Source organism: Crocodylus porosus, unplaced genomic scaffold, assembly GCF_001723895.1.
Source record: "Crocodylus porosus isolate Cpor-Errol unplaced genomic scaffold, CroPor_comp1, whole genome shotgun sequence".
Classification (NCBI taxonomy): Eukaryota; Metazoa; Chordata; order Crocodylia; family Crocodylidae; genus Crocodylus; species Crocodylus porosus.
Window position 1 is genome coordinate 95,944,739 of NW_017728906.1, and position 13,036 is coordinate 95,957,774.

The window sequence follows — 13,036 nt, forward strand, 5'->3', positions numbered from 1 at the left end:
CCCCCTCAAGCTGTCCCTTACCCCCTGACACCTCCATTTCTATTTTCACCAGCTAGCTTTCTTGCCTGCATTGCATGCCAGCCTCTCACTTCTTTACTATTCCTTCCATCCAGGAACAGCACACAGACACACCAACTGCAGGTGCTCACTCAGCCTAACAAAGGGTTTTTCAATCCGAAAACTTAATAAGATATATTTCTGTAACTATTTAGTTGGTCTGTTAAAAGGTATCAGATTAGATTGACCCAAAGGAACTTGTCTGCCAGTGCCATCTCCCAACACCCCTAGCACCTGACCAGAAGGATGCAGGGCCCTGGGCACATCTAAGCCCCAGAGCTGGGGCTGGAAGGGGGAGTTGTCTGGCAGCTGCTGGAGAAAAAGCTGCTGCAGTAGAGGCAAGAAAGTCTCTGTCAGAGTTTGGCTTTCTGAGATGTTGCTGGTGCTATTGTGCAGCTGCACACTAAGTTATTGTTTTATTTGATGTCATTTGAAGTGGTGGACCTGACTCAGACTATAGGGGAGAAGGAGACCTCTTTGGGGCACACTACCATGTTGTGTAGAGGCCCTTAACATTCACATACACTGTCGCCCATGTGATGAGTTTTGCTTGTCAGCAGCCTGAGGTACAGTTTCCCAGAAATCCCTCCACCCAGCTCCTTGAAAGCTGGAAGACTTCATGGCCTCATAAGGGGCTACCAGCCCTGAAAGTTTCATCTGAATCAGGCAAGAAATGACAAAGGTATAGGCAGCTTCACACCTCCCCATTATAGCCTATGGATGAAACGTCAAAACAGCGTTGAAACAGTTTCGACAAAACGGAATGGAATGGTGGTTTTGAAACAAAATGAAACTCGAAATAAAACATTGTGCCATTGAAACATTGAAGTGGAAGTCAAAATGAAACAATGTTGTTTCACACAGCCCTAATGATTATGTTCTGGATTTACCGGTGAAATTATCAGGACACTGATTTAAAACAAATATACTTGCCCTGTTTCTAATACTCCTCCTCTAAAGCATCATCCACTTGCCATTGTTAGAGAAAGGATATTGGGCTAGATTGTTCTTCGTTCTGATCTGAATAAGGCAATTTTCATTTTCTTATGTTTTAAACATCATAACTTTGTGTTGCAATAATCAAGAGATTTTTTTCAGCCTCAGGAAGAGGACTGGAGAGAGGACTGATCTGTGGTTAGGCAGTTAGAGCACTGGGACATAAGAGATTCAGGTTCAAAATTTTTCGGGGGGGTGCAGAACCTGGCTCTTCTGCTTCCTGGACAAGTGCCCTAACCATGCAGTAATTGGGGCTAAACCATGGGAAGGTCATCCTGCTCTCCCGTCAGCATCTAACACCTGCTGTTTGTGGGCTTTTGTTGGAGAGAATTGTATCCCTGAGTAGCATACTGTGCATGCTCCATGCCCATATGGATACGTACATGTCCATTCTTCATGGGCAACGGAATCACAAACTGTGCATAAGTGCCAAGAATGCCACTTACATAGCTGGAAAAGTGTTATTTGGATGGGTAAGCTGAAATACAGTTTTGCCCCAATTGTGATTGCTGCTTTGTTAGTAGAAAGGGAATGGAGGAGTTGGACCCCTTCCATCCCCTTCACCCCATTGAGCACCTGCAAAAACAGCTGGGCCTAATCTGGCCTAATGTTTGTAGTTTTATAAAGGAAGAACTTAAATTTCCCTAGTCAGTTTTTGAAACATATGTCACTTAAGATCCCTAATTTTAATTCACAAATATTTGGGTCATTTCCAGCAGATCTTATCTTGGCTGCTGGTTCAAGGAAGATCTGCAGGCTTCCCATGCTCTGAATCCCCAAAGGCTATTCCCAGTTCTGAAATGGGACCAGGAATTCCATTTTGCGCACCCCTGGGTCTATGGCTTAGCCTAGATCTTTATTAGGAATGATGCTGACGCTCTCAATTCTCAGGCTCAAGGACATCCCTGATGTTTCCTGGTATGTCTGGGGGAGGAGGGCGAAGACTGGGGAAGCAGGAGTCTGTAACCAGCTGTCTGAATGTCAATTCTCTTGGGTGAAAGCTTTGTAAGGATGCAGCTGAAATGCGATGGCTCTTTTTTTTATTTGCTGGGCATCCTGAGGGCACAACAAGTCAGGTCATGCAGACTGAAGTCTGTATAAAGTTGGGAACCCTTGGTAAGAGTCAAGGTGAAGGTGAGAAAGTGTAAGTGCAAGGAAAGGAAAGCATCTTACCAACATAGAAGAGATTGAAAGAGGTCTTGTAATGCTTTCAGTAACTAAAGAATAACTAGAGAATCAGAAGACTAGTCTGGAAGCCCTGTGTCCCTATCTTCTACAGTTACACAAGAACATTAACTCAAAACTGGAAAAGCTTTAATTTCTAGTGAATGTGGAAGTCTTTGGCTGCGGGAACTTGGGAAGGTACTACGAGTCCTGAGAGCTGGGACTACTTTAGGACAGAAGGTGAAAAGCTAATTTGCCTGAATGCATTTTCTGACAAGACGCTCCAGAACTCTCGGCTGAAGAACAAGTTTCTTTTCAATTTTATGGCTTCCTCAGCAGGTCAGCCATTGCAGCGAATAGGTCAGGCTCCCGCAGAGCCAGAAGCAGTGGCCTTCTGGGGATTGTACAGCTCAGGCAGCTATGGAATGTTATCTATTAAGCTAAATTTTCCAGATCAGGCACTAGCAGCTGACATTCAAGTTCCAGGAAACTGCTTGAAGGAAATTTTCATGACCTGCAGATGCACATGAAACTGGGGTACAGGACAAAACACACAGAACAATTACAGCTTACTTGTCTAATGTAGGAAGAAAAAAAAAGAGGTATTAGAAAAAACCCAGGCATAAGTAAACATACACTCCTCCCCATCCTTTCACACTACCTGAAATATCTTTTTCAGATGATGTAGTATTCAGCAGTATGACCCGTAACAAAAATTGTGAATCTTTAGCAGCCATATGAAAGGTGGTACATGGTAGCTGGAAAACATTAAGTGGCAGCGCCAGCCATTGGTGATGTAACTATCTTAGGCAAGCAAAGTTCTTTGAGTAGATGTGATATCATCTCTTTTATTAGAGAAGCTGAGTTGCTGGGAAAAAGTTCTCAGCAAGCTTTTGGGTGCAGAGACCCTTCTACAGGCATAGGGAGTCTCTGTAATGTATTTATTGTTTAAGGACTATCAAAAGCTTTTAAGGACTATCAAAATCAGACCCATTTCTTATTTCCATGAGTAAATTTCAGTTTCTGATTTCAGTGAGAGCATTCACTGGATGCAAAATAAACACTGTAGGATCAGGCCTCTAATTTTTATGAGAACAAAATATGATCGCTGAGATACCCTACTGAACATACGTCTTTCATCATGTCTATTACCAGTGATTTTTCCTTAGTTTCTGTTAACACTCCTGCCATACAAAAACAGTTGCATAATGCAACCTGTGAATTTCAATGATACCACGGAAGATGGAGTATGGAATGTGTTCCCAAAAATAATCCATAGAGGGAAAAAAGTTTTTACAATTCATACAAGGGGAAAAATTCTATGTTCTAATATAGAAGCTACTGTTACACAACAGATGTAAAAAAATGTGTATCTGTTTGCCTTAGGCAGACTATCCAGAGCAGAGCATGAATTTCATTTATGGGGTGGAGTAGAAGTTAATATGGAAATAAAATTGTTAAGATAAAAATAAATCATTACCACTGCTTTATTGTTTCCTGGGCTGTAATGATTATCCTCAGTGATCAAAAGGTGCAGCTGATTTTTTTCCCTTTATATTTACTAAGGGAACATTTATATCTATATATTTATAGCTCAGAGTTTAACAAAATTTTAAACAAAAGCCTTCTGTCTTGAGATGCAGATGGTGGCTACTTACATGAAGACAAAATGATGTATGTAAACTGGCAAATTTCAATTGGAATGATTTTTTTCCGATAGAAAATGCTCTGTTCACAAAAAGAAAAAAAACCCTGAACTGAGAAAACTGAAATAATAGCTCTTTGGCTGCCAACTGGAGAGCCTCACTGGTTTTGAAACTCTAGAAGTTTTGTTTCAGTTTATTTGAAGCTGATTATTTTTCAGAATTTCTGTCCCAGAACAAGATTGGATATTTTTATTTTTCACTCTGAATCACCTTGAAATTTTCCATGGGATGGCAATTCCATTTTCTGGCACATTTACTACTAATAAACCTCTAGGGTGTGTGTACATAACTATTTTTACATTCATATAATTTGCCCATAAAAAGGTGATTTTAATATAAACTACATAACCCCCCCCACTGCAGTTTGTCTGCCAGTCAGTACAAATGAGCACAAAAGCAAATCCCATTAGTCTCCCAATTGCTACATAATCTGTAATAGTAAAAGAAAGCACATAGATAAAAGATCAAAAAGAAACTGAGGTCCACACTGACATTTTTTAAATACTTAGCACTTGAGATGGTGAAAGTCAATGAGTGCCAATGAACTGTGTGCACATTTATAATGTGTGCATATTTACTCATTTCACTCTCTACATCCTCCCTTGACTCTTATCATTCTTCGTGGACTCAAGAGGATGGGCTGTTTAGCAATTTTAGCCTCCAAGTAAGATTCTCTACCAGCCTCCATCCTTGCAAATCAAGTGGAAGAGATCATTTAGCAGTTACCAACATTATTCCTGTGACAACCAGAAAGGTTTGCACAATACAATATGCTTCCTCCATGACCTTATTACACTACCTCCATCAGCTATTGGATACAATTTTTAAAAAGTTACCTTGATAAACATCTAGATACATTGCAACAGTGCCTTTTCTTTATGAGGAAGAAAGCATGTTCAGAAGTGTTATCTCAACTTCAGAGCACATTTCTTCCCTGAGGTAGAAGGGAATGCAAAAGGCAAACTGCCTTCATAGATAGCTTCACTGGCAACCAAGCAAAAAAGGAAGGAAAAGTCTTTAACTATTAAATTCACTTTGAGTTCAACAGGATCTCAGTGAATTGCAAACAGACTATGCTATGGTAAAGAGAAAGAATCCAGTAAAATAACATTCTTAAATATTAAATTAAGATATTTATAGTAAAACCAAACATTTACGGACAAATGATTACACTGCATTGTACTTTTAACTCACACATAAGTAACTTTTTTGGTGCTACACTTTTTTTTTTTTAAATTTCCCTACAAGTTAAAATAATATCACATAACACAGACTTGAAATCCTAACCCATAATTATTCTTTGTTTTGTGATGTTTGGATGTGACAAACCCATATATATACCACTTCAGAGGTTCTTATAAATGCAACATTATTTCTCCTTTACAATTTCAATTGGTTTTCACACACACATGCACACCCACTGTAAAAAAAATAAAGGGGATGTTATTATTTTTGCATGCTAATTTAGTGTTTAAGGATACCCATCCTTAAAACAGTATACATTCCCAGTGTCCTTTTCTCGCACTTTTCTATATCAAAACATAGATATCTATTATTCTCATCAACTAAAATATTTTTTACTTTGGGTAGGGGGTAGAACTCACTCTCAGTCTCTCTCCTATCTAATAGCACATTATATGCTACTTTTTATTAACTCTATAAAGGAGGACATACTGCATAGAACATACTATTGCATAAGTGTGTGGAGTACACATGTGACCTATTCACAGGAACAGCTAAGGAAATAGGCCAGTTGTGGTTTTCCAGTCAGTTTTACATTGAAAGAACTAAGGTTGTGCAAATAAATGCATTACAGTGGTCAGCAACCTTTTACAGCGGTGGGCTGGAATGACTTGGTTTGGATCCAAAGTAGACTGGTGCTAGGACCAGGTCAGTGCTGCTCCCACTCCCTCTCCCCAGTGCCAGTTTTCCTGGCTGTAGCATGGCCCCACTGCCCATTCACCCTGGTGCAGAATGGCACAGCGCGGTATGGGAAAAGCCCCAGCTGCCAAACATCACTGAGGCCCCCTGTCACTAAACACTGCCAACGCCCCAGCTCTGTGGGCTGGATCCAATGATTCTGTGGGCTATATAGTTTGTTGATGGCGTATTTCAATGTCTTTTCCTGTGGTTCACTTGTACACTACTCTATCTAGTTCAACAGGGCCAAGAAATCTTTTTGTTCTAGCCTTTTTTTTCAAAAGTTATTCAAGCCAAGACCTAAATCTGTGGTGGTGTATCACCTTACACACTGAAGTGTCAGAAGTTTTCTGATTTATTTCAGGGTGACACAGGCATAAAGTGATACATGTTTAAAACAGGCAGTCTGAATAACTTTGAAGTACTTCTTCTGAAGAAGGGTCTTTCCTCTGTGACAATAATGAAGCACCAGCACCACATAATTCTTTCTACAGGTGACTTCTTTTAAATTTAGTGTAGCAGCAAATAATCCTTTAAGCAATTGTTCTGCAACTTGTTAGAGCTGCAAGCCGGGACAGTCTGTGGGGGGCTGGTGTTCTGATCTGCTTGCTGCAACTTTTCCCTGATACCACTTCTCTCTGTCCCCACCTACTGTGTGAGCAATGGGTGGCAAACAACCCTACAGCTGAAATCCCCTGGCTCCATAAACTGGAAGCAGTGGGTCTGTGGGCCAAATTTAGTGTTTCGGCAGACAGTATCTTGCCAGCCTCTGCTTTAAACAGTAAACTTGCATGTGCTCAAATGAGATCTGTCAGCACCTCTCAGTTAAATTTTCCAAAGATTTACATTAAACATGCTCCTGAGCTGTTCCAGATTGAAGGACTGTCTGTAACGGCTGCTCTCAGCTACTGTGAGCTAGGCACCAGGATGTACAGACTATCTTCTGTGTGAGCCATTTGCATTCCCATATTCCCACTGCCTTTGCAGTAGTGCAAAGGACAATGTGATATGAATTTAATGCAGAGACTAGATTAGGATAACAGTCTTATGTGGGTCTGGGATTATCTATGACAAGAGAAACTGGGTTTGGACTCGGTTGGTTATAAAGTGCCACCCTGCCCTACCTTCTGTCTGAGTGAAGCAAGGAATTGCAGGAAGAAAAAGGAAGGTTTTGTAATGAAAGTGATTGTATGATACCTTGGAGAACTATGTTCTATCCCTGCCACTGGCCCAGAGTTCACATTTTATGCTGTCAGCCAGATTTTCATAGTTGCCTACTTCTCAATTTCATAAAATTATGAAAAAGTCAGGCTGAAAGGGATCTCAGAAGTCATCTAGCGCAAGTTCTTGCTCAAGGCCGGAACCTGTCTAAAATATCTTAGACAAATGTTTGTCTGATCTCCTCTTAAAAACTTCCCATGATGTAATTTCCAAAAACCTCTTTAGTAGTCTTTTCCAATAATGTTTAACCACCCCCACAATGAGAAAGTTCTTCCTAATATCCAACCTAAGCTTCACTTGCTGCAGTTTGTGACAATTGCTCCTTTTCCTCTCCCCTGTGTCCACAGAAAATCCTTCATATAAGTACACTTCAGGCATTTAAGACTGTTATCAGTTTCCCTGCTCAGCTTTCTCTTTTACAGATTAAATAATCCCAGTTCTTTTAGCCTTTCTTCATAAATCATGTTTCCCAGATCTCTAATAATATTTGTTGCTCTCTAATGGACCCCATCTAATTTGTCCACATCTTTCTTGAAGTGCAGTGCCCGTAACTGGACACAGTACTCCACGTTAGTCCTCACCAGTGTCAGACAGAGCAGAAAGATCAATTCCCTTGATTTACGTGTCATGCTGCTATTAATTATTGGCCTTTTTACAACTAGAGCACACTGTTGGTTCATATTCAGATTATGGTCCACATTGATTTGGACCTTTTTCTGTAATACTGCAGTCTAATCAGTCATTCTCCAGTCTATACATATGACTGTTCTGTGCCAAGTGCAAAACTTCTCCTTGTTGAATTTCATTCAATTAATTTTGGATCATTTCTTCACTTAATCAAGGTCATTCTGAATCCTAGCCATACCCTGAATGTCTTCAACCCCACCCAAATTGGTGTTATCTGCAAATTTGCATCTGTAAGTATGCACTCAATTCCAAATCATTTTCTGGATACTCACCCTGAGTCCCTGGGAAATGATTTGCTGAAGTGCTTAGGACTCTTAGTTATAACTGAAGCCAGTGGGAGCCATATGTTAGGAAATTGCTATAAATATACTGAGTGTACCCTACAAACACATCACCTTCTAGCTATTTCAAGATGGACATTAAAATGAGGGGGCATTTAACCTTAGTTTCTCTTTAGCTCCCCGTCTGTGAAAGGCAGTATTGCCACCTCAAGTATGTTATGAAAGTAAATAGTTCAGGCTGGTATTATGTTGATAAATGCCACTAAAAAGCACATAAAGAAATTAACAATTCGATTTTCAAAACCGGGGCTGAATAATGTCTAATAAAGAAAGATCAGAACTGTACATCAAGCAAGAAGGATAAGACAAAATCCTGAACATTGTTGGGCACTAGTTAAACCTGGGGTCTTCTGGGAAAAACAGTATTTGTTCATTTATTTAAAAACTGTGTCAGAATGCACATAAGCAAGTAAATTGAATTAAGGTTTCACAGGCAACCAAAATGTATTTCCTAGTTGTTGAGAGCTTGAGTCTGCAACCCTAGTGTTCCTGTAAACTAATCTGTTTATGCCATATGTGTACAGACACACAATTATGCATATATGTTTGCATTTGTAACTTCATCTAGGATCTTTAGGAAATAAAGCTAAATATGAAAAGTATTTTCTTCTAGAAGCTTAATTTTCAAAGCATTCCTGACTGAACTTTTATTCAGAACAAATATGAAAATTGGTGGGTTGGCAGAAAAGGGAATGTTTGTGGGAGAGTCTAGATCTTTTTCTTTTTCACATGACATCACACCCTTTACTTAACAATAGGTAGATTATTTCTTCCTTGAATGGTTATCATCTTGTATTACAAGTTCAGCATTTGTTTTTTGGAGAATATAAAATAATCTCTTTTATAGTTCAGTTTTTCATCTGATGCAAATTGTCTGTGGTGAATGTGTGTGTATGGACCTAATCCTAAATATGTGCACAAGGCATCAGTGGTAGAAAATTAAAGAATCTTTATTCCCATAGCAATTCACAGACCATTAAATCTCTCTGCGATGTGAATGCTAGTTGAAGCTAGTTTCTTTATGGACAACAGGGGTGTGCAGAGAATGCATCTACCCATGCAATTAATGTGCCTGAATTTAATGCATGGTAAATTCAGGTGCATTAAACTGCACCTGGGAATGCCTCTACACGTACGCCCACATTGGGAGCAAATTTGCTGCTCACAGAAACAGTTAAGTCCAGGGCTGCTCCTGCCCTGCTCTGCCCCCTGCAGCAGTCAGGGGGAGCTCCAGTCTCCAGCTGCAGTTGCTTTGGTGTCAGCCCAGGACTGGCAGGGGGCTTGGGGAGCCAGCCTCAAGGTGACAGGGTGCACCTGGGGGCAGCCTTAGGATGTCAGGGTGCTTCAGGGTCAGGCTCAGACTGGCAGGGGACATTGTCCTGGGAGCCTGTGGCCAGTGTGCTGTAGATGCTCGCTTCTTGCCCTTCCCCCAGCAGCGGCAGCCAGGGCACCATGTCCACAAGATGCTTGCTCACTACCTCCGTCTCCACCCCTGACTCCAATGCCCATCACCAATAAAGCACTCTTTTCCCCATGAAATTATTTACACAAGTGCATTGGCAACTGTTGAGGGAGGGGAGGGAAGTGGGGTGGAGGTGCCCACAGTGTGGATCCCAGGGAGAGGCACCCGGCACCCCGGCCTCCACTGACACCACTGTGGGTGCAGACGCTGCAGTGAGCCTGGTGGACTGGGGATGACCCAGGGGCAGGGCAAGGACTGTCCAGCCTGCTAAGCATGCTCCCCCTCCTCTTCCATGGGGTTCCAACTAGCAGGGCCTGAGTTGGGAGCTGGTCCAGCTGTAGCCACCTCTTGTTTAGGGGCCGCAATGTTGCTGGGTGAGCGGTGAGCAGCAGCTCAGGCTGCTGGTGAACCAGGTTCAGGAGAAGAGGCAGGGGAATCTGGTAGCTGCAGGCAGCGCTTTAGCTGCCACGAAGGCTGCGAGCTAGGCTGTGCCCTGCATACATCACCAGCACCTCAGCCTGCCAGAGGCAGTTCTCTCCCTGCAACTGCCTGCAGCAGCATTGTGAGACACAGCCCCCTAAGACAGCTGCAATCTTGCAGCTTCGCAGCACCCCGCACCTCTGCGCCTGTGCACCCACTGCCCACATTTATCCTTCTGCTGCTTCCACGGAGTTGTGCCCCATGCAAAGTGCCCCAGCCACACTGTGCGTGGTGAGGCACAGAGCTGGCCCCCTGCCCAAGAGGAGAAGGAGGGAAGCAGCAGCTGCAATAGCAGAGCAGCCATGCCCCCCCGCCTCCTTTTTTTCTCTCACTGCTGGGGGGTCAGAGCTGCCTCACTTCCCCACGGCACCAAACAAGGCACAGAGGCAGCAGCCCAGCATGGAGGGCAGATGGGATGGGACAGAGCAGTGGGACAACATCCCTCACCCGCCTCCATGCCCATGCCCAGGCTGGGAGACGGAGGATGAAACTGTGGTGAGGTGTGGGGCTTGTGCTGGCTGTGCTGCTGTTCAGCCAGGAGCCAGGTGAGGTGTGTGATGCAATAAGCACCAGTGAAGGGGCAATGCCTTTGTTGCTGGGGACAGAGTGGGGCTGATCACCTAGGGTAGAGGCCCCCCTTCCACAGAGCCCCTTGGTGCCAGGGTCCCAAGCTCCTCACTGCACTAGGTGACTGGAAAGCTGTGGAGAGGTGCTAAGAGATGCCCCAAGTTGTTTTAGTCCTTATATTGTAATTTACTGCTGTGAGAGGTAAGGCTGTTACCCCAGACAGACAGGTTCCCAGTTCTTCTGCTGAGCCACCTAAAATTGTCTTTTTATGATCTCATTTTGACAAAGAAATGAAGAATAATTTATTTTAAATAAGTACAAAATATAAGACTGTTTCCCAAATGTGCTTGTATTTGGCATCAGATAGAGCCTAAGAGAGAAAGACAGAGTAGATATATCCTAAGTCATGCTATCATTCAATATTTACAGCTGCCATGGTCTTTTATTGCTGTGGCCTTTATTATCCAAGGCATGTTCATCTTCATATCTAAGCAATGTCTGCTCCATACCCCCAGGGCCAGTGTTATTGTCTCTGGGACAGAATGGAGGTGAGTTGTCCTGGGGGTGGTAGGTGGGAAGGGGTGATGTGGGTGGAACAACAATGGTGTCATAGTTCTGGACTTGTCTATAAGCAACCTCCTTCATTTACATGGCCTGACACTTGTGTGTAATAACTCTTGCTCCTATATATAGTCGCAAGGGTTCTTACCCTTGCACATAACATAGATGTATATATATGACAGGATGCTAATTCCCCTGTCTTAAGTGTCAGAGCATTGCTGCTTCTGACAACTTACTGTTGCAGAACTGAGAAGAAGGTATTTCCGCCTATTGAGATCTTCTGCACAGTTCCTTCATTTAACTTCTCTCTCTCTTTGGGGTTTTTTCCATTGGAGCTAGGTGGGAGGACCCAGGCCTCCTCTCAGTGTTGTAGCAAGGTGGAGAGCAAGTGGGGTGACTGCCGCAGCACTGAAGAGAAGGGGCGCCGATAGGTGCTGCCCAGCTGGGGCATGGTATGACACAGAGCCACAAGAGGCTCATTTGGTGGGGGGCACGGGGATGGGGGAAAGGCAGTTCCTGCCACTGTGTGCACTCCTGGGCAAGTATGGGGGGGCATGTGCCCCCTGGATCTGTGTGCAGGGCAAGCGTGGGCTGCCAGAGTGGAATTTGCCCCAGGCAACATACTAGGAGGCTATGGCAATGCCTCCTCATCTGGGTACCCAGTCTAGGCCCTGTCTAGTTATGGGGATTATTTGCTTTGTATCCCCTCAAACACCAGCCCTAAACAACCACATGGGCCCTCTTCCTACCACCTTATTGAGGATCCCACATGTAGCCTTTGAGTTATTACAGGACACCTCTAATAGCCTTAACAGTTTCTCTCTCTGCCTCCACTGTCACCAGTCTCCCTCCTGATGTAGGCCAGAGTATCAAATGTATGTCTTGCAGAACCATGTTGTATTGTCTGCAGGGTTGATAGAGGGGCTGGGAATTCAGGGGCCTGCTGCAAAAACCCTGGGCACAGAGTCCTAGCAAGTCCAGAGTGGCAGGACCTGGCAGGTCTGCAGGGGGTGACACATTTGCAAGTGGAAGGGGGAAGGTTTATTGCAAGTGAGTTCTTTCTTCCTGGCTCCTTTCTTACATAGCCCTAAGCAGACAGAGCTCAAAGTGTGTGGGGCTACAAACTGTAAAGGGCTATCAACCTAATGTTACTCAAACATCTGTGCAAAAGGTAGAGGGGACATGCATGTAATGGCAAATGGGAAAATATGACCCTTCCTCTCTCCCTTCCTGCCACAGCTGATTCTGAGGCTCTTCTTTAAAAAAATGAAGATGAACTTGGGCTGATTTTTTTTTAAATGGCCTACTATTGCTTTGACAAGTAACACAGGAATACTGCAAGTCTGTACAAGCCATGTGGTCTACTGCAAGAACCAAACTCTAGAGCATCTTGTCAAAGACCATTTTACTGAAAATGCTAGTTTTTAAAGCTTTGGAATCATTTTTGGGTAAAATGTTACATAGATAAGCACTCTCCTTTGACAAGCATCTTAATTGTTTCATGTTTAATTAAAACATTATTTTAATTTCTAAGAAAAGGTAAAACATTTTACTCACAGCTTGGACTCTTCCAGTTAACAGTGTAGTCAGCATCAACAGCAGCAGAACCTGCATCGTCATCCTGTGGAACGGTAAAACAAAGCATTAAGCATTTTTGTTTTCAAGTACTTGTGACTGAAAAGTATTGAAACAGGTCAGATAAAGTGTCCCAGAACCCTTCTACTACCCCCTACACCAAACTTCCTACCTGTAGTAATAGTAGGACAATGGAAAACAACAGTCCTCAGGCCCACACTGTTCAACATCTTCATCAGTGACTTGGATGAGGGGGTAAAAAGCACCCTGTTCAAATTTGCTGATGACACTAAGATGTG

The 13,036-nt window shown here is 43.1% G+C and overlaps 1 protein-coding gene across 1 annotated transcript in view; it reads right to left on the reverse strand.

Annotated features, from left to right (window-relative positions):
• The window catches only part of COL4A2 (collagen type IV alpha 2 chain), a 241,031-nt gene that overhangs the window by 219,631 nt on the left and 8,364 nt on the right, over positions 1–13,036 (reverse strand). Inside the window, exon 2 of the mRNA XM_019528485.1 lies at positions 12,720–12,783. Within this exon, the coding sequence (XP_019384030.1) occupies positions 12,720–12,782 (63 nt within the window). The 5' untranslated portion in view covers position 12,783. The remainder of the gene's footprint in view (positions 1–12,719; positions 12,784–13,036) is intronic.